At 66.1% G+C, this 20,144-nt stretch overlaps 2 protein-coding genes across 5 annotated transcripts; one reads left to right on the top strand and one right to left on the bottom strand.

Annotated features, from left to right (window-relative positions):
• The first annotated feature begins 2,971 nt into the window (after nt 1-2,971).
• On the top strand, nt 2,972-5,213 carry GPX3 (glutathione peroxidase 3). The gene is made up of 5 exons (XM_083798873.1): nt 2,972-3,262; nt 3,931-4,084; nt 4,200-4,317; nt 4,423-4,522; nt 4,618-5,213. Exons 1-5 carry the CDS (start codon nt 3,176-3,178, stop codon nt 4,822-4,824), a joined length of 666 nt encoding a protein of 221 aa, XP_083654999.1. The 5' UTR covers nt 2,972-3,175; the 3' UTR covers nt 4,825-5,213.
• A 617-nt stretch (nt 5,214-5,830) lies between these two features.
• On the bottom strand, nt 5,831-20,144 carry TNIP1 (TNFAIP3 interacting protein 1). Of its 4 annotated transcripts, none has more exons than XM_083798864.1 (18): nt 20,013-20,144; nt 13,590-13,760; nt 12,690-12,812; nt 11,982-12,061; nt 11,808-11,876; nt 10,072-10,263; nt 9,733-9,827; nt 9,574-9,655; nt 9,283-9,372; nt 9,111-9,176; nt 8,835-8,966; nt 8,633-8,761; nt 8,181-8,303; nt 7,854-7,979; nt 7,368-7,448; nt 7,062-7,256; nt 6,838-6,928; nt 5,831-6,425 (listed from the first exon to the last, which is right to left on the bottom strand). In XM_083798864.1, exons 2-18 carry the CDS (start codon nt 13,720-13,722, stop codon nt 6,400-6,402), a joined length of 1,833 nt encoding a protein of 610 aa, XP_083654990.1. In that variant the 5' UTR covers nt 13,723-13,760; nt 20,013-20,144; the 3' UTR covers nt 5,831-6,399. The 4 variants fall into 4 exon arrangements, with proteins under 4 accessions (XP_083654990.1, XP_083654988.1, XP_083654989.1 ...); XM_083798862.1 differs by having other exon boundaries at nt 9,283-9,375; XM_083798863.1 differs by lacking the exon at nt 20,013-20,144 and adding an exon at nt 18,379-18,628.

Raw genomic sequence — 20,144 nt, forward strand, 5'->3', positions numbered from 1 at the left:
TCGCCGTTCCCCCGCTTTGGGAAGGAACAAATCCCAGCTTGGGGGGGCGGCGTGGCCGGGGGCTCCTTTGGCCGGAGGGAGATGGGGAGCCCCCAGAGGTCACCTGCATCCCCTTCCCTGCCTGGCCCGGCCTCCCTCCCGTCAGAGCTTGTTTTGCTTTTGCCTCCCGTCGCACACCTAGAACAAAAGTTCAGAGGTTGCCCCGGGATTGACGCTGTGCCAGTGCCACGCGCCGGCTCCCAGGCTGTGTCCAGGACGCAGAGGGGACCCCCCCCCCCCCCGCTGCGGAGAAGGGACAAGCACTGCCGGGGGGCACGGGTTTGGAGGTGATGGGCTGCAGAGCACCTGGTGCTGTGCTGCACGCCCGAGCGATGGCGGGCAGGACGCTGCTGGCCCTTGGGGAGGTGGCAGCGGCGGCGGCGACGGGGGCTGGAAGTGCCGCTGGCCTCCAGCCTCAGCCCCCTGCCAAACATCTGCAGCAGGCGGGGGCTGGCTCCAGCCCGGCTCCGGAGGAAAAACATCCGAGGAGGGAGGTTCACGTGCGGTCAGCCTGCTCCGTGCTCCCTCCGCTCGGGGGGGATCGGCCCCTCGAGCTTGTGGGGGCTTGGGGGTGACGTGCCCAGGGTCCCACCGGAGCTGGTGGCAGGGCTGGGGGCCCGCTGACCGTGGCTCGTTAGATCCTTCCCCGTCCCCTAGCCCTCTCTCCGCGGAGGCTGGTTCAGCGCCAGGACCAAGGAGCAATTTATTTTTATTTTGGTTTCGGAAAAAAAAAAGCAGTTCAGGAGCAGGTCAGCCTTTCCGTGCGCGTGGAGGCGATTAGGGATGTGTGGAGGGGCCGCGGCCGCGCTGTGCCACGGCTGGGTGCAGCCCCCCTCCCGGCCCCAAGTCCCCGGGAACGACAGGAAAGCTACCGAAACCCCACAGGGGCAATTAGGGCATGGAAGAGGAGTGGGAGGCTCTTCCCGTGGTGGGAAATAGTGGGGAGGGGGCACAGCCCCGAGCAGCTCCGTGTGCCCAGGGTGCGCAGCGCCGTGCTGGGCACGCTCCGGTCCCTGCCGGCCGCAGGACGTGAGCGACGTGTCGGCCCCGAGCCGCAGCCCCCACCGTCCCAAACGCCCCCCCCGAGCCCAGGAGGTGGGAGGGGAGGGTCGAGCCTGCTTACTCTGGCTCCCACAACCTCTTTGGTTTTGGCAAGGAGCCGCCTCGCGCCGCCCACGGCCACATCTGCGAGGGGTGAGCGGAGCATCCCGAGCACCCCCTGGCACGGGAGCTGCGGCCAGCACGTCGCTCGGGGCTCTGAGCGCTCCCCAGGCAGCGGCTGAGCGCTGCAGAGGATTTTGTCTCCCACCCTGCAGTCTGCCGCCCGAGCCAGGAATCTCCATCCGGGGGTGGAGAGGTCAAAAAGGCACTTTTATTTTTTCGCTCTTGTTTGTGTGGAGCGGGAGGACCGCCCTGCAGCGCTCCGGGACAAGCTCTAGGGAAGGGCTAAGCCGCTTCTCCGTAGTGGTGCTGGCTCAGAGCTTTGGGAAATGCCACCCGTGACAGAGGGACCCGCAGTGACTGCCCCGCGGCCTGGCTCTGGGGTCCCCTCCATCCGGAGGCACCGCTCCCTCGTGCGGGGAGGGGACCCTGCACCGGCTCTCCCCTGCCACGGGCATGCCCCGTCCCCTCTTGTCCCTAGTAAGGACCGGAGGTTCAGTGCTCTACAGCCCCATTTCCCCGATTTATTAAGCAATCCCAACTGCTTTCCATCAGCAACGTGTCCCTGCCTGCGGCGTTTCCCCTCGCTGGCCTCGAGCAGCCCCCAGGGCCGCTCACCCCAGCACAGCGAGCGTCCCTGCTGCTCCCTCCTGCACCAGCATTGGCCCAGCAACTGTCCCTAAACCTCAAACTGCTGCCGGTGGGCGCCAAGCGCAGCCACCCCCGGGTGCCCCTTTCCACATCCCAGCTCCTCCATGCACCCAGGCCCCTGCCCAGCTCTGTGGGTTTGCAGCCAGCCTGTCCCAGCACGTCCCGTTCCTGCCTTCGCCCGTGGGATGGGGATTGCTCCCAGCCTCCCCCGAGGCTGTGGCCTCGCTGCCCTTCCCCGGAGGCTGCTGTGACAGCGAGGTCCTTGACAAAGCCTTGGCAGGGCTGGCCCTGCTTTCTAGCAAAGACAAACTCCCATGCTGGTGCTGGCAGGGGGCTGTTTGGGGTCCCCCGGGGCTCTCCCACTGCCACCCTTTGCCCCAGGCCGGTCGCCCCCTGACCGCAGCCTCACCCCAGCTCCCCTCCGGCCGGTCAGTCCTCCCGTTAAATTATTTTAAGGGGCTTTAGGGAATTTACACCTCACCACGGATATTTCCTTGGAGCCAGCCCAGGATAAATGTTTGCATTCCCCGGTTATGCAAGCAGGGCCCTGGCAATTCCTGTCCCTGGGGACGCTAAGGGCTAAGGGACCGCCGCGCCCTGCCCGCGGCCGGTGAGCACAGCATCGCACCAGGGTCACTGCGGGGCAAAGCCCCCCCAGCCCCGGGGTGGCTTTTAGGAAAAATGGGAAAGCCTCATTTGCTCTGGTTGTAAACTCGAAGCTCGATTGATGCTTCTTCAGCCCGGAGCAGCACGGCCGCGGGGGGAGAGGGCACTGGAGCTGGGGGTGGGGGGGACCCCACGGACCCCTGCCCAGCCTCCCGAGGGATACTGACGGAGGGATGCTGACGGCGGGATGCTGACGGAGGGATGTTCGTGGAGGGATGCTGATGGGGCAGCTCGGTGCTCAGCTCCCAGCACCTCAGCCCGGCGACCTGCTCCGCGCGGTGACCCCCCACCCGGCACCCCTTCGCTTTCCGCCCCGCACCGCGCTGCTCCCACGAAAACCCAAACCCCGCGCCACGAAAGTGCCAACCTGGCCCCGCCACCTTCTTCCCCCTTACCAAAAAAAAAAAAAAAAAAAAAAAAACCCTTAAAAAATCGCCCCCCCGGGGCGCGGGGCGGGGGCGCTTTGCGCAGCGGCCGCCCCAGGGCGCACACGGTTAACGGGCGGCCCCGTCCCTCCCGGCGGGGATTGGCTCCGGGGGGCGGCCCCGCCGCTATTTCCCCGTCGCCACCGGGCTGGGAGAGGGCAGAAGGCGGCGAGGCTGAGCCCCTCCGTGCCGTGCTTCTCCCGGGGCGGGGGGTGCCCGCGACCGCCCCCGCCATGGGGAGCTGGTGCCGGGGAGCTTGGATTTTGTCCCTCGTCTTGGCCGGGTTCGTCCAGCCGGGGAACAGCCAGGAGAGGGAGAAGGTATGGGGGGGGGTAGGGGGGCGACCCCCCCCGCCACGGGGACCGCGGGGATGGTGGCGTGGGGTCGGGGAGAGCGGCTGGGGGGGGAAGCCCCGTGCGCTGCCGGGGCGCGGAGCGGAGCAGGATCGGGCCCCGCGGAGGCTGAGCCCCCCCCTCCCCCCGTGACTCTCCGTCCTGCCAGCTCCCAAAATAGCCCCCGGGTGCCACTTGGGTGCCTGGCTCCTGCCACGGCAAGGGGAGGTGCCCCCCCCCCCCGCCCCGGGTTAACCCCTGCTGCTCCATCCTCGCACTTCCCCGCGGGGGCCCGATCCTGCCCCGCTCCGCCCGGTGCCCGGCGCCGCTGCCGGGTGCGCAGCGACGCGGCCGGCCCTCGCGGGGCTGTTTTCCTCCCGTTGCTGGCACGCTCGGGCTGCTTGCTGGCCTCTCGCCTCCCTGAGAGATCCTGGCTGGATAAACATCCCCGCCGAGCCCCGGCCCCGCTGCGTGAGCGTGCCCCTCTTGGCACACGCGTGTGCCTAAAGCTGCCCGGCTCACCGCAGCCAGCCCTGCGCCCGGTGGCGGGAGAGGTGACGGTGGCAGCCACCGTCCCGGCACCGTGACAGCCACCATCCCTGCCCCGTGGGTGCGGGTGGCCGTGGGACACCCCTGTCCCGCTCCCCGTCCCGCAGGTGAAATGCTATGACTCGGTGCGGGGCACCATCTACGACTACGGGGCCCTGACCATCGACGGGGACGAGTACATCCCCTTCAGGAAGTACGCGGGGAAGATGGTGCTCTTCGTCAACGTGGCCACCTACTGAGGGCTCACCCTGCAGTACCTTGGTAAGGAGGGGACGGCCCTGGGGGGTCCCTGGGGACCTGGGGGGGACGCTGCGCCCAGCAGCAGGATCCTGGCTGCCGGCCCCGCTAACCCAGCCCCGGCTCTGCTTGCACGCAGAACTGAATGCACTACAAAATGAGCTGGGGCCCTACGGGCTCGTGGTCCTGGGCTTCCCCTCCAACCAATTCGGGAAGCAGGAGCCTGGCCAGAACTCCGAGATCCTCCCGGCGCTGAAGTGAGTACCGCGGGGGTGCTGTGAGCCCCCCCCAGCCTGGGGATGAGGTTTGGGGGGCCCCCCGCTGCGGGTGAGACGCGGGTCACCCCCTGCTGTCCCCCGCAGATATGTCCGGCCAGGAGGCGGCTTCGTCCCCAACTTCCAGCTCTTCCAGAAAGGGGATGTGAACGGGGCCAAGGAGCAGAAGGTCTACAGCTTCCTGAAGGTGGGTGCCATGCCAAGGGGGGGGGCAGCACCCAGCTTGCTTCTTTTTTTAAGGGGGGGGGGACGAGGCACTGACCTGTCACCCCCGCCTTGCAGAACTCCTGCCCACCGGTGGCGGAGGAATTCGGGAACCCCAAGAACCTCTTCTGGGAGCCCCTGCGGAACCACGACATCAAGTGGAACTTTGAGAAGTTCCTGGTGGGCCCCGACGGCGTGCCCGTCATGCGCTGGTACCACCGCGCCAACATCGCCACCGTGAAGAACGACATCATCGCCTACATGCGGCGGCAGCGGGGCCACTAGGGCCGGCGGCACCGGCGTGGAGGGGGTCACCCCGAGATGCCCTCTCCCCCCTGGAGATCCAACCCCATGCTGCATCACCGTCCCTCTCCCCAGGGACCAGTCCCACCGCATCCTTCCCACCTCCACCCCTGCTGGTGACCCCCCCCCCCCCCCAGTGGACGCAGGGGCCGCCCCCCCGGGGGCAGAAGATCGCATCTCCATGAAGGCCTGGCCTGAAAGCCCCCGGTGTGGGGCGGGCCGGGCCTGATCCTGCCCGGGCGCGGAGCAGCTCTTCAGTGCATTCAGGCTGCCCGCGGTGCCGCGCAGGGACGCGCTCCTCTCCCAGCCCGGGGTGGCGGCCCCTGTGCTCCCCCCCTAGAAATGCCCAATAAAGGCTCTGCAAACGCGCAGCCCTGCGTCTGCGACAGGGGTGGGGGGCACCGAGCTGGGGACAAAGGGGGGGGGGAACAGGAGTCACCTACCTCGGCTATGGGGCAGGGGACAAGCCAAGGATGGGGGGCACCATCTCCAGGCGGGGATGACAACTGCAGCCCCCCCCCCCCCCCCCCCGGCTGGAAAACCTCCCGGCATTTATTACGGCTTACAGCAATCACGGATTTATCATCCCGGCTCCTAACGCTTGGCGGCAGAGCCCCCGGCGGTGCCAAGCCCGGCCTCCGGCGGTGCCAGGCTGGGGCTCGGGCAAAGCGAGGGGAGCGCTGATCAGGTTTCAGTCCAGAGCAAAGAAGGGAAAAACCCCGGGCAAAAGCAGACAGGAGGAGCGCTGCTGCGAGCTGTAAGCAGTGCCCAGGTCCTGGAGAAAAGCACGCCCCGGCTGCACGGCTCCTGCTGGCTCGCACGTGACAGTGACGCTTGCAGGCTCGGTTTTATTTTTCCCCCCCTCCAGACTTGTTTTCCTGGAGTGAGCTCGAGTTGAAGCAGCTGGCCCCGGCCGCAGGGAGCGGGGGGACGCAGGGGACATGGGGCTGAGGAAGCAGAGCAGGCGCTCAGATAAATAAATACTGGGTTGCTTGTGCAGCGATTCGGTTCCTATTTTTCTCTGGACACGTGGCTACATCGGAACAAATCTGGAAAAACAGTCTAGACAACTCCCACCTCGAGCATTTACACCGAGGCTCTTCCGGAGAAAGCACTCTTTCAGGAAGAAAACAAAAGAGATTCAGCTTAGCTTCGGTCCTTAAATAAATACAACGACACCAACCACCCTCGGCCCGGCTGTTCGCCTGGGGGCGCGGGCTCTCCCAGCGCCAGGAGAGGCCCCGCCGGCGGAGATGCTCCTCATGGGGAGGAGGCGAAGCTCCTGGACCATGGGAAGCTCCTGGGCAGCGCCAGCTCCTCTTCCCGAAGACGTGGCCCCGCTCGCCCAGCCGGGCACGCGGCCGTACGGGGACGGCCGTGCCACCCGCCAGCCCTCCGGCACCGCGGGGCTCTCCGGCCCCGGGCGCGCATCCAGCGCGTGGCTCCGCACAGGGCAAACGGCCGGAGGAAGGTCCTAGATCTATGTACACGGGCACACACACACATCCTACTTCCTTCTGCTGCTAGCCTGTGGCACGGCGACGGCGCTCCTGGGCGTTACGGCAATCCGGGGCCTGCCTGTTCTGAGACATGAGACACCAGCACGGCCTCAGCACCGCTCCTGGGCCACCGCGTCTGGCTCTGGGACGGAGCGGCAGGAGTGCGGGGCCCCAGCCCACAGCCGTTCCCACTCTCCCCTTTGAGCACCCAGTGCCGTAAACCCCGGGGCTGCTCGGGGTCCAGCGCCTGCAGACATTTCCAGCACTGCCGCAAGCCCCTCGTGTTTGGGGTCTTTAGGGGAGGGGATGAGGCAGGGGGACAGAGCAGGGACCGACCCCATGGCCGGGCTGGGCGCTGCACGCAGCAGCATCGCTGCCCGTCTCCTCACATCAGTGGGGGCTGAGGGGAAAGCACCGCCTGAAAACCCGTCCCATCCCTCCCCAGCATGTGTGCCGCCTGCTGCCCGGGGCTCTGGGGCCGCAGAACGAGCCTTACCCAAATCCTTGGGGACCGGTTTCACCCCAGGCATGGCCGGGGCGTTCTGGCTCCGGGACATGGCACAGGGCGGGCGCCAGGGGTATTCTGGCTGCAAGAGCAGATGGAAACAGAACCAGTGAGTGACCAGCTGCACTCCGTACTCGGAGGCAGCAAACCCCAAACCTGCTCGCAGGGGACTTTGTGCTCCCCGTTGTGCCGCCGTGGGTAGGTAGGATGCTCACCGGGGGGAAATGGTGGAAGTTCTGTCCCGGCGCGTGCTCACCCGGCATTGCCGGCGGGTATCGGATCTGCTGCCACTCGTCGAAGCCGTGGTAGACGGGGTGAGGCACGGGGGGGCTGTACTGGTACTGGTACATGGGGCAGGCCGGGCCCAGCGGCCCCGGCAGCGGCTCGGGGTGCAGCCGCTCTCCAGAAGCCTGCGAGGAGCCAGGGGAGATGCTGAGAGCCCGAGGGCAGCCCACCCACACCAAGCACTGGCTCCCAGCTCCCCTGCCCCAGGGCCAGGAAGGGTTCTTCCCTCGTCCCACCTGTTTGTGCTGCTTCAGCATCTTCTTCAGCTTCTCCTTCTCCTCCTTCTCCCTCTGGCAGTCGTCCTTGGAGGCGCGCAGCTGGGGGCGAGGGGACAGGTTAGTGCAGAGCCCACCCTGACGCTCAGTGCCCCGCAGGACCAGTCCCCCCAAACTGGACTCCCAGGAGAAGAGCAGGAGGGAGGTGTTTGAGAGGAGATAGCCCCAAAGCCCTCCCCATGGGCTCGACCATGTCAGGCTCACTGTGGATAGCTGCTGACACCTTTCAAAGACACCTTCCTGTGCCAGGCTGGACGGGTGCATTGTGTCACCCACCCGAGTAAATGTCAGCTCGCCCCATCTGGCTCTGGCAGGGACAAGTGGCAGCAAAACCACCGCTCTGGCCCCTCTGTCCCTCCTCATCTGCTCTGAGGTGGGCACGGTGACCTCCATGCTGATGGGGATGAGCATCTCTGACTTGCCCCTGAAGGACCCGGCGCTGCTCACCTGGTTGTTGGAGACCACCAGCTGCTTCTGCAGCTTCTCCAGCTGCTGCTTCAGCTCCTCCTTCTCCTCGTTCATCCTCTCCCTGTCGCTCCGCTCCCGCTGGAAGTCTTCCTCGAAAATCTTCACCTGGCAGAAGGCAGGGCTGGGTGGGTGCCTGGCTCACCCCGAGGCGGGCACCGCTGCTGTGTTATCACTCCCCGACCCCATCAGCTGCACCAAGCCCCCGGCATGCGCGTCCAGCAAAGGAGTGGAGGATGCTGAGCTCCCCAGCACCGCGGCACAGGCGCTGTGCTCCCAGCCCCACCACGCTCCCAGCTCCCGTCCTACCTGCTGCTTGAGCAGCTCGTTCTGGGTCAGCAGCTCCTGCTGCGGCACCTTCCCGGCCGGCTCCAGGGTGCCGGCGAAGACGGGCGGTGGGGAGGCTTGGACGTTCAGGGCCTCCTCTAGTGCCTGGCGAGGGAGAGGAGGGACACAGAGGGTGTTAGAGGGGGTGACATCTCTGGGGGGCCGTGGGAAGGGGGTATAGCTGGGAAAGAGCACGAAGGACTACAGATAGCCCCTCTCCCTGGGGAGCCCGGAGGGATGGGGTGGGCATCGCCTGATGCTGCCACCCCCAGGAAGAGGGCAAGCACGGGGCGGGGGGCATCTCCTTCCATGGCTCCTGGGCAAGGAGCTGGGCTGGAAGGGGCTGAACACGATCAGCTTTGGACGTGGGGGAGTAGAAGAGGCTGGGTGGGCAGCACAGAAGCCATTTTCCAGGGTCGTGCTCTGTCCCCGACCTTGTTCAGCCGCTGGATCTCCCTCTCCTGGTACTCCCTCTGCCTGGTGACGGGCGCCAGCTGCTCCTGCAGGAACCGCATCCTCTGCTGCAGGTCCCGCACCTCCATGGCCAGCCTGTCCTTCTCCGCCTGCGGGGATGGGGTCAGTCAGGGGAGGGCGATGGGGCCGGCAGCTTCCCACCACCCGACCCTGGGGACTCGCCTCCTCCGTTTCGATGCGGGATTTGGCCAGGAGCAGCTTGCGGTCGAAGTCCCGCTGCTTCTGCTCCCGCTCCGCCTCCATCTCGGTCAGCGCCCGCCGGGCCTCGGCCAGCTCCTGGTGCACGTCTGTCATCTGCCGGCGGGGAACAGGGACATTGGGGCCACCTGGAGCTGAGCAAGGCACAGCCCCAAGCCCCTTCCCCACGCTGGGTCTCCTCCGAGCACCCTCTGTGCCCGGCAGAGGCGCGCGCCCTGAGCACGCAGCCCCAAGCCCTACCTTCTGCTCGTACTTCTGCTTCATGGCTCGGAAGTGCTGGTCCCACTGCTTGTTCACCTCCAGCAGCTGCGGGCAGAGAGTGCCGGCTGAGCAGGGGCCCGGCACGCAACCCCACAGCCCAAACCCACCCCGATCCTCCGTGCTGCTGCCTCCGTGTCAGCCCCATCCTCACCTCCCTGCGCTGGTGCTCCAGGATCTTCACCTTCTTCTCCTTGGCCTCCAGGTCTCCTCTGCCCAGCGCCTTCTCTGCTCCTGCCCCGCTCTGCTGTGGGTGCACACACGGGGCTTTTGCAAGCCATTTTCCTTCCCACGGCCACCCCTTCCCTAAAGGCCCTGAGAAGGCGCTCCAGTCATACTGGGACAAACTGGGGAGAACCCAGATGAGGTGGGGGATATCTGCCTGTGTGTTGGCTGGCTCCCTGCTCCCTCCCCGGCCCCTCCGAGGACAACGCTGCCCCCGTACCTGCTGCTGCTCAGCAGCTTCCCTCTTCGCACTTTCCTGGTTGCTCAGCGTCACCATCCTCCGCAGCTCCTGGTTCTCACACCTGCAGGCAGAGACCCCCGGGTCAGCGGGGAGAAACCCCCGGGGTGACCCCGTCCCCTCGCTGCCGGCCACCCTCACCTGAGCTTCTCCAGGGCCTGGTTCCTCTGCTCCAGGTCCCTCTCCAGCTTGGTTCGCAGCTCCTTGTTCTCAGTGTGCAGCGTCTCACACAGCGTCTGCGGGGTCAATGCCAGCAGTGTGAGGACCCCCCCGGCACCACCGCACACAAACACCCTCCTTTTACCAAGGCTGCAAGCCCCGAGAGCCTCCCTGGGTGCCCACCAAGCCCCCAGCACAAAAACCCCCTTCATTCCAAGCCGTAGGTGGTGCCCACCTTGGGGACCTGCTCCATAGGGGGTTTGGTTAAAAAAAAAAGGGGAACAAAAAAAACAAAACCCCAAAAGGCCAGGGTTGACTCACCTGCAGGAACGACGTTCTCTGCTCGTTCTTGTGCACCTTGGAGGCCAGGCGCTTGAGCTCGGAGGCCATGTAGCCCATGCGCACGAAGACCTGGTCCTTGCTGGCCTCCTGGGCGCAGCCGCTCAGCGTGTTCTCCAGCTGCTGCAGCTGCGGCAGCAGGTTGGCGTCCTCGGTGGGCAGCGGCTCCAAGTCCTGGGCAGGGAAGGGGATGAATTAGGGTCAGAGGGGTTCAAGGAGCATGGCAGAGCCCCTCCTGTTGGGCACTTCTGCCTCCCGCAGCGCCCGGCTGCGCCTCAGCCCCGCTCCTGGCTGCTTGCTCACGCGTCCGCTCCCTCTGATGGCATCTGCGCCTGCAGGCAGCGCCGCCCTCACTGCGCCCCAAAGACACCTTCCCTGAACCTACAGGTCGCGCCCCTCTGACCCCACGCTTCTTTGCCACCCACGAAGGAAGCGAGGCGCAGAGGGCAGCACTGCAAGCACTCAGGCTGTGGAAACACCCAGGTTTCAGCTCTCCAAAACTGCCAGGGACAGAGGCACTGCACCAACCCTCAGTGCACTAAAAAAATTGGCGTTGGCTTTACAAAGGTTTGATGCCCAACCCCTGGGTACGGCTACCCCAAGTCCCGGGGTGGAAGGGGAATTTCTCTAACAGCTTGCCAGCCCCTTGATTCCTGCCACCCTTGCCAATCCACGCTCCTCGATGGTAAAGGAGCCATCTCTAGCCCATAACCCCTTCTCTTTCTGAAGCTGCTTCCTCCCAGTCTGCAGGGCCTTCTCCCCTCTGCGCTGCTGGCTCAGGACACCTTACCTCAGCCTGCTCCTTCCCCTCGTCCCTCAGCATGGCTCTGAAGCTCCCCTGCTTGCCACGGCACCGCGCGGTGTGCGGGACGTTTAACTGGGGGAGCTGGGGTCGGGCGCACCCTCGGGCGTCACGGCACACCCCGACCTACGCACGCGGGGTGTCCCCAAGGGGCTCGTCCTCCCTGCTCGTGCCTGCTGCCCTCCTGTATCGCCTGGGAAACCCGCGGCAGTGCCGGCACAACACAGCCCGGCCCTGGCTGCCTCCCAGGCGGGGACACGCTGGCACACCTCCGCCCGCGGCGCTCCCAGCCCCGCTGACTCACCGGCCACCCTTGGGAACTCCCTGGGCTTCCCCGGCGGCCCCTCCTGCCCCAGCGCCCCGTACCTGGGGTAACAGCCCTGAAACTGCCACGGGAGGGTGTGCGGCGCGGCGGGGAGCCAACCCGCGGGTGTGCGCTGGGGGGTCCAACGAGACCCCAGCCTGGCAAATGGGGATGTGCGAGGACAGCGCGTCCCCGAACATTTGTCCCCTTGGTACTGCCATAGGGGCTGCGATGGCTGGAGTCACCGTCCCTGCTCCTGTCCCTCCCAGCACACCCAAAAAGCTGGAGCAGATGAGGGGACAGTGCCAGCCTGGGGACATTCAGGCGGCAGCAAACAGCAGGAACAGAGCTGGTCCTCCCACTTGCTGCGGGACTGGGAGGGGAGTGTCAGGGCATCCCCACAGCTCACCCTGCCATCACAGCCCTTCCCGTCCCTGTCACAGCGCTTGGACACACCGGTGTCCCCAGATGCCTGGGGCATGGATGCCTTTCCCCCAGCCCCCTGTACACGGTGGGACGGAGCGAGGTGCGGGGAGGGAGCACAGCCCCGGGGCCGCACGGAGACCCCCACCCACGACCGGCCGGGTCCCAGCCCCGGGCCCACTCACTCACCGCTCTCCCGCTGTCCTGGGGGAAGCCCTGCGCTTCCACAGCCACGATCTCAAACTCCGACGAGGAGCCCTGCAACAGGAGGCAGCCGGGTCAGGTCCGACGGGGAGCGGCAGCCCCCACACGGAGCATCTCCCCTCCACACATCCCCCACGAGCTCGCGCTCCCACCACTCACATTTGGAGATTTCCGCGCTTCTGCCTCCGGCTGGGCGCTGCCTGGGGCGGCCAGGGTGGAGCTGGGCTTGGGGCCGGCGGCTGCAAGAGGGGAGAAGAGAGATCCGTGAGCGCTTTGGGATGCAGAGAGCAGGGACCGTGAGCTCAGGCACGAATGCAGCTTCCCCTCGGCAGCGGGGATGGGACAGACACCTCTCAAATTCCAGGGGCAGGGCTGCCAGGCAAAGCTGCAGAGGTTTTCCTGCTGGCCTTTGCCCTCGGCAGGCTGAACCCACAGGAGCTGGATCTAGTAGGACCTTGTCACCCCTGCCACTTCTTATCGCTCCGAACTGCTGTGCTTCAGGCAGCCCGACCTCGGTGCCAACAGAAACACTCGGCTGCAGCAGCTCTACGCCAGGGCTCCCCAGGAAAGGAGGCTCCTGGCCGAGCTCAGCATCACCAACAGGCTCCAGAGATGAGAGGGCCGCAGGCTGGAGCTGCCTCGGCTTTCCCTACTACAGCTGACCCCATGCAACAGAGCTCGGGCATGGCTAAGGAGCCAGAGCAGCTGTGAGCAAACTCTGCGTTACGGTGGGATGAAGCCAGGTTGGGTTCTTTAACACAGAGGTGAGCGCCCCTGCACCGACCCTCAGGAAAATCCCCTTCACATCCCCCCCCCCCGCCCCGAGCTGTCAGGGTAGCCCTGCTCGGCGAGCCTCCCGCCTCCTACCTCCGCTTTCCACCAGCTCCTCCAAGGCAGACGAGCCCATCAGCATTTTGTTGTCCTTCACGAGGTCCTCTGCCTTCTGCCGCAGCTTGGACGCCTCCACCTGGGACTCCTCCAGCAGCTCTCCTGGGGGGCAGCGCAGGACGCTCACCCGGTGCTCACCCCCCTTCCCCGGGGACCTGCGCTGCCGCAGCCCCAGCCACGAGCCCCGAACCCCCTGTTTGGGTGCAGGAGCACCCAGCACGGTCCTTTTTCATCCAGAAACTACTCTTTCACACCAAACCCCGCGGCAAAGCTCTATCCGTGGCTCACTGGCTGCAGAACCGGTGGCAGGAGGCACCCCCAGAGGTCTCCTCCACCTCCCACGGGAGCCGAATTTAAGCCCGGGCAGGGCACTGTCGAGGCTGCAGGTCTTGGGGTCTGGCAGCGCAATCCCCTCCCACCCCAGCGCGTCCCCGTCCCAGGCAGGGCCACGGCAGTCATGGGGATCACGAGGGAGGTGGAAATTCGGCTGCAGAAGCAGGACTCGAAAGCGGAAGCTGGGTCATGACACCGAAAGCAAAACCCGGGGCGGGTGGGGGAAGGCGGCCGAGGAGGAGAAAGGGGGTGGCACCGCCGGGCTGGGGCGTTCCAGCGCCGGCACGTCCCAGCTGCTGTGCCCTTCATCCCACGGCTGCTGTGCCCTTCATCCCACGGCTGCTGTGCCCTTCATCCCACGGCTGCTGGGCCCTTCATCCCACGGCTGCTGGGCCCTTCATCCCACTGCAAAGCGCCCCAGGAGCTCTCGTGGAAAAGCCCTGGCTCTGGGCACCCTTCTTAAAGAGGGCCAGGGAACGGGTGCGGGCTGCGCCAGGGCTGCCCAGCAGCCAAACCTTGTCCGCCAGCAGTTCCCGACAGAATTACCGATAGACTTTATCCCCTGCATCTTCTCCTTCAGCCGGGCGTTCTCCTCCATCAGCCGCTCGAAAGCCGCGGATCCATTCTCCTCCGTGCCCCCGCCGGGGTCGTAGATGCGGTAGGGGCCTCTCCCTTCCATGTCTGCCGTTTAACCGCCGACCTCCCGGCCGGGCATCCCTGCGGGGATGAGCACGGCGTCACCTCCACCCACCCCACGGGACCCCGGTCCCCACCGCAGCGGCGCGGGGAGCACGGAGAGCATCAGGTGAAGAAATTTCCCTCTGAGGGCTCTGCTCACGCCGGCCCCACATGGGTGAACGTGCCGGGGTGAGTCACGGCCATGAGAGCTGTCACGAGAGCGGGCATCACCAGCGGTCCCCGGGGAGGTGGCAGCCACCCACATCCCCGTGGGGACGGGGACCCAGAGGTTCCTGCCCAGCCTCGGGCATCCCCGCGGCCGGGAGGATGCTCCTTTTCGTTCAGGAGGCTCTGAGAAGGACCTGGGGTTAGGTTTTGGTTTTCTTGTCGAATGCTTTTTCCTACCTAGTGTGAAAGGGATGGGATCTTAAACCGAAGTCACAATTTCCTCCTGTGCAGCGGGGCAAACAAACACTGAATGGAACCAACACACCCAGCCTGCCAACGTCTTACTGGAAAGCCCCTCAGACAAAGAGTTCTGCAAATATTTCTCACCAAAAACAGAGCCGAGAGGGGAAGAGAGGGAAAAAAAAACAAAACAAAACAACAAACCACCAAATCCTTCCACTCTGCTCCCAAGCGCTGCACGCGTCGCAAACGAAAACAGAGGGCACGGGGTGAGGAGCAGCCCTGCGGTGCCGGGGGAGCCTGCGAGCTGCGCGGGCTGAGCCTCCGGCAGCCAGGACACGCTCTGCCCTCGGCTTCAGCCGGAGAAACCAGGTCCCCACGGAACAGGTTCCTGAAACGGGGTGCCCGTTGGTAACCAGGTCAGCGCCGGGCCGGGAGCAAGGCACGAGGGAAGGGAACACCCGAGCGCAGCGCAGGGTTTGCTCGGTTAATTCCTTGCGCGTGGGGGCGTCCCAGCGAAACTCCCCGCTTCGTGGGAGCAGGTCCCCACTCCCCGGGGGTGGTGAAGCCGCTGCTGGGATCACGGCCACCCCCCCCTTGCCAAAACAAGGCCCCCCGGTGCCTGCCGGTGCCGGTGCCAGGGGCGGTTCAGCACCCAGCAGGGCGATGGGGACACGGGGCAAACCCCACAGTGCTCCCCGAGTGCCCGTCCCCGAGCCGAGGCGGCTTGGGAATGGGAAGGGCTCAAGGGGGGGGCGTCTTGGAAGGGAAAGCCCACCCCCCCGAAACCGTCTCGACCTCGGACTAGCGCCCGTGCCAGGCGCAATCGGGGCCGGTCGGCGAGGCGGGCCGGGCAACCTGCCGCCGCGGGGACTTCCCGGCTGACAGCCGCCACCTGGCAGCACCCACAGCAATTAACAGCCGCCTCCTCGGGAGCTAATTACGCACGGCATCGTCGGGAGCCTGCCTTGGGAACGGCACCTCCTGGCCTCGGCGGAAGGCACGTCTGCCCGCCGGCGGGTCTGTGCCGGGGGCTGTAGCACGGGATAGGTGGCACGGCTCGTGCGGGGGGCTCGTCCTGCCGAAAAGGGGGGCCCGCGGCAGCGGGGGGACGGTGGCTTCCCGGCTGCAGCCCCTGGCAGGCCGAGGGATGGCTATTTCTGGGGGAGGCGAGCAGCTGGCAGGAAGCTGAAGAAGAAGCGGGGCAGTTTCTGTGCCGCCAGCTCCCGGGGCCGTCGGGCAGCTCAAGTGCCACCGCAGCCTCGTGAAACGTCCCCGGCCCCCCGCCCAGGGATGCACGCAGGTAAGGGGGGGCTCATGAAATGACAGGGACACACACACGACACCCAGGGAGGTGGCAGCACGTCCGCCGCGGGGAGGTGTCACTGCAGGTGTCCTGCTGGGGGACGGGGGCAGCGGCACAGGCAGGGCTGGGGACCCGCAGCCACCTCACAGCCGCGCCGGCCGCACTCACGTCTCACCACGATCAGACTGGACGAAGGCAAAAAAAAAAAGGCTCCAGCCTCCGCTAGTTCCCAATTCTCGGGGTTTTGTCGCAGGTTTCTCTGCCCAAGGGCTGTGGATTATCCCCACGAGAGACGGGATTCAGCAGCGAGCAAGGCGCAGGCAGCACGGAGCATCGCGGCAGCACCTGAGCCTGGCTTGGTGGGGCACGGGGTCAAGGAGCAGCCCAATTTCTGCGCGGAAGCCCTAGGACAGAGCTGCCACCCTTGGGACAGGAACACAGACCAGGTCACAGCTCCCAGGCCTGGTGTCAGAGTTTCCTTTTTCTCTTAAAGGCTCGGGAGTGCCGAAACGTGAGATTTGCAACGAAAACCTCCCATTTCACCAAAAATGGGGGAGGAGAGAGAACAACAGACGTGCACCGGCACTCCCCAGCCCCACGGCTAACCCAGGCAAAGGCTGCCGGGTTTCGGGTGGGTCGGCTGGGTTTTTTTATGATTAAAACCACTCAGGTCCTCCCGGTGACTCCTCGCCGGTCACAAGATGCTCACGGAGGAGGGAGGCAGAAAACCCTTAGGAGGCGGCACCGGGAGAGGCTGCGAGACGCCGCGGTCACCGCCGGCAGCTCGGTGTTTGCTGCCCGTGGGCGGGCGCTGGGTGCAAGGAGCGGGGCGGCCAGCCCTTTAGGTAGTAAATTTTTTACGACAGCTCAGCAGGAGGAGAGAATGACAGGGCGAGTGGGCAGGGGAGACTCCCAGGAGGAGATGAAAACAGCCCGGTATTTAAACAGCTTGGGAGCATAGCCGGCACCGCAGCCGCGGGACGCTGCGAGGTCCCCACCCGACACCAAACTCGTCCCCTCCGCGATGTCCCCGTGCTCGGGAGGGGGCACGAGGCTGGCAAAGCTCCCCCCGGGATGCAGAGCGGGGCTTTCCTCGCCCCGGCGCGCCCTGTTCCTGGGAAGTCTCCTCCCCGGCGGGAACGCACGGGGGGGGAAAGTAAATCCCTGCACGTTTACAGCATCACCTTCCTCGGCAGGGCTGAGGGTCCTCGGCACCCCTCAGAGCTCAGATGGGTGCTGTGGAGGTGGTTTTATCTGAACGCTTTGCTGGAAATCAGCAAAATGCCACAGCCCCGAGCCCAGCCTCTTATCGTCTCCAGCAGCTCCAAGGACAGACATCCCCTGGGCTGGTCTCGCCCGCAGGGAAGCAGAAGCGGAGCCGGCTTTAGGAGGAAGCAACGAGGAGAGCTCCCGGGCTCCGCGCCGCGGGTACCAGGAGGAAAGCAGGTGCTGCAGGACTCCTGGAGGCAGGTCCCCGAAGGGAAAGGCCTGAACCTCCGCCCGAAGCATCCTTTCTTCCAGCCTGCCAGGGTGGGAAGGCGAGCGCAGCCCCATCCGACCCGCAGCAGGCGTTACGGGCGCGTCGGGAGCAGCTCAGCTGGGGCGACCCACGCTGAAACTAGCACCAGGGGAGAGCCGAGCAGCGGGAGACCGCGGCCAAGTTACCGCTGCCACCCAAACCCTGCGGGCTGTTGCTCTAAAAGGAGCCCTGCAGCGCTACGGGGCGGGGGGATGGCTCGGCTTCCTCCACCCACGAGGGTTTTGTACCTGCCGCTGGCAGGCGACAGCCCGCACCCCGCGCTAAAAAGCTCTGCTGTTGCGCGCAGGGCAGACCAACAGGGCGGCAGAGGGTTTCTTGCGGGGCCAGGAAGGATGCCAAAGGACGCAAAAGCGCCTCTCCCGCTCTCACTGCTTACTTGGCCGTGCCACGGACACGGAGCTCAAGGACGCACCTCGCCGGAGCCTTCCTGTCTCCGGAATTTGCCCCGCTGCTCAAAGTCCCTCCTCGCTGCCCAGCTGTCTTTCCTGGAGGTAGCAAATAAAACCTGCGCTTTGGGAGAGGCAGCAGAGCCCTTCTTGCTTGCCCGAGAGGATGGAAGCAGCGAGCTAAAGGGAAAAAGTCATATTTGCCCCCGTATCGGGTGCAACCGCACAACGGGGCGCTGAGGAGGGGACGCAGCCGCTGGTCCCCGCCGAGCCCGATCTCACCCAGAGGAGAGCTGGCACGCAGCACCCTTTTTCTTCCGCCCACAGCGGTGGCCACAACCCCCACCCCCCCCCGGCATCACCGGGCTCCCGGCAGAGCCCGTGGGGGGACCCAGGGGTGCTCCCACCCCACAAAGGCGACCCCAAGCCCGGCAGCAGCCTGGAGCAGCCCCACGGGCCCGGGAAGTCCCGGGGTTGTGTAACCCCAAGCCAGGGGAGGAGCGAGCCCCGTGCCCCGCGCCACCGGGTGACGCCGAGCCGGCGGCCGGACGCCCCGAACCCCCCGGGGGGGCTGTGGCGGCCGGGACGGTGACCGTGAGCGCATTTTGGGGCCCTCCCGTCCCCTCCCCCCGCGCCCCGCTGCCACCACCGGCGCGAGGGGCACGGACGGCGGCCCAGCAAGGGGAAACTGAGGCACGGCAACACCACGCGCCCCTTCCCGAGGCGAAACCCCTCACCGGGACGTCCCCCGCCGGTGGTCCCGGTGACAGCCACCCCCGCTGCTGGGATGGGGACGGGCCCACGGAGCCCACCGGGACACCGCCAGCACCCCGGGGGTCGCGGCGGGGCGGCGCGGGGTGGCACGGGGCGGCACGGCACCGCAGCTCCCCCCGCCTCCTCCCCGCACCGAGCCCGGTGCGGCCCCGCTCCCCGCCGGTACCGGGGCGCCGCCGGCCTGGCACCGGGAGGGGGGTGCGGGGGGCAAGGGCAGCACGGCCGCGGCTGCTGCGAGCCCACCTGCTGCCGGCGGGGCTGGGGCTGGTCCCGGTGCCGGTGCTGATCCCGGTGCCGCTCCAGGTGCCGCTCCCGGTTCCGTCCCGCTCCCGGTTCGCGGTCCCGGTTCCGCTCCCGGTTCGCGGTCCCGGTTCCGCTCCTGGCCCCGGCCCCGGTCCCGGTGCCGGACCCGGACCCGGACGCGGCCCCGGCCCCGGTGCCGGTCCCGGCGCCCCCAGCCCGGCCGGAAGCGGGGCGGAAGCGGCAGCCCCGCCCCCCGGGAATTTCCCAGCTTGACCGACAGGCGCCGCAGCCAATAGGAACGGGCGGCGAGGTTATAAAAGGGGCGGGCCGCGGCGGTGCAGCGCAGTGCGCGGTATAATGGCGGTTTGTGCGGCCTAGGGGGACACGGGGAGCTGTGTGAACCGCCACTCTTTTTTTTTATTATTTTTTTATTTTTTTTCGTGAGGGGGGCAGCAGGCTTGCGGCTGTCGGCAGCCTGCCCTGTCTTACAGCCACACAAAATGGCCGGGCCCCTCCTGTGCGGGCGGCCCCCTCCTGGTGGGAAGCCCCCTGAGCCCCCGCTGAGGTGGTTTGGGGTCCTGAGGGGGCAGAGCTGATGTGAGGGGAAAAAAGGGGGCTCTGCGGGAACCCCGGGCTGTCCTGTCGGCGTGGGTGCTGGGGGACAAAGGGAGCTTTCCTCATAAGCAGCTGGGGCAGGGAGAATTCCCCGCTGGCTCTAATTACAGGGGAACAATTACAACCTCCAGCTGCAGTGCCCATTACCAACAATCCTCTCTCTATATTGCTTATCGCATGTTTACGAGCAGCAGGAATGGGCCGGAGGAGCAGGAGCCGTGGGGAACGCCTTCTGGCCCCTGTGGTTCTCTGGAACTCGCTCAGACGCTACCTGCCTTCCTTGCCTGCCCCGGTTTTGCCACAAGGGTATTCAAAAATAAAAATAAAAAAGTGGAGAAGCCCCGCAGTAAGCAGAGGTGCTGCTTGCTCGCTGCCTGTACCCTCACATTTCTTCCTTTCTGCATACAGTTGCTGTTCTCGGCGGGGTGGCCTTTGCTGGGGCTCATGCTGTCTCCAGCTGTCCAGCCCTTTCCTCTGCTCACTTCCATTGTTCCTTGGTAATTCGAGGTTTTGGGGTGCTGTCTGAGTTATAAAGCTTTTTAAAAAACAGATTCCTGTCTCTGTGTGTTCTTCCGTCCAAGCAGGACGTCGCCCTTGAAGCCCTGCTGAGCCAGCTCGGCAGGTGCTGGCACCCCGCGGTGCTGGTTGGGGTGCTCGTGCCATGGGGACGGGACAGGGAGGTTTGGCTGCGCTCCTGAGCCAGGCACCCCTGAACAGCCAACATCTCCCCGATTCTTCCCCAGATTGCTTGTTTTACCCCAGCGGCCCCGTCTTGTTCTGTAAACCCTCAGAAAAGCCAGCTTCAGAGCTAAACGCAATCCCGTGCACCCAGAAAGCATCATACTTATATCGTATTTCCCTCCTGCAAAAAATAGCCGAACCCAGTTCTATTCCTACGAGAGCAGAGGGGGTGGCCCGGGGCTGATCTGCAGAGCTTTGGGGCTGGCGGCTGAAAAACTTCTCGCGATCCCCCCTGCTCCGTCCCTGTTGCCCACCGAGCAAAGCTGCGCGCTACTCACCCGGCCGGGCGCGGAGGGGCTCGGGGGGGGGACTCGAGCCCTTTGGTGCAGGCGCTCTCCGTCTGCGATCCCCAACTGCAGGAGCCCGGCCCAGCTGAGTTTACTTTTAGGCATGGAGAAGGGGAATTCCCC

The sequence above is a fragment of the Anser anser genome (genome assembly GCF_964211835.1).
Source record: "Anser anser genome assembly, chromosome: 14".
Classification (NCBI taxonomy): domain Eukaryota; kingdom Metazoa; phylum Chordata; class Aves; order Anseriformes; family Anatidae; genus Anser; species Anser anser.

Coding starts and splice junctions, on each gene's coding strand:
- TNIP1 (XM_083798862.1), bottom strand. CDS start 13,722: ATGGAAGGGAGAGGCCCCTACCGCATCTACGACCCCGGCGGGGGCACG. Junction 12,813..13,589: donor GCAGGGGATAAAGTCTATCG/GTAATTCTGTCG, acceptor GCTGCCCCCCAG/GAGAGCTGCTGGAGGAGTCC. Junction 7,257..7,367: donor TGCTGAAGCAGCACAAACAG/GTGGGACGAGGG, acceptor GGCTCCTCGCAG/GCTTCTGGAGAGCGGCTGCA.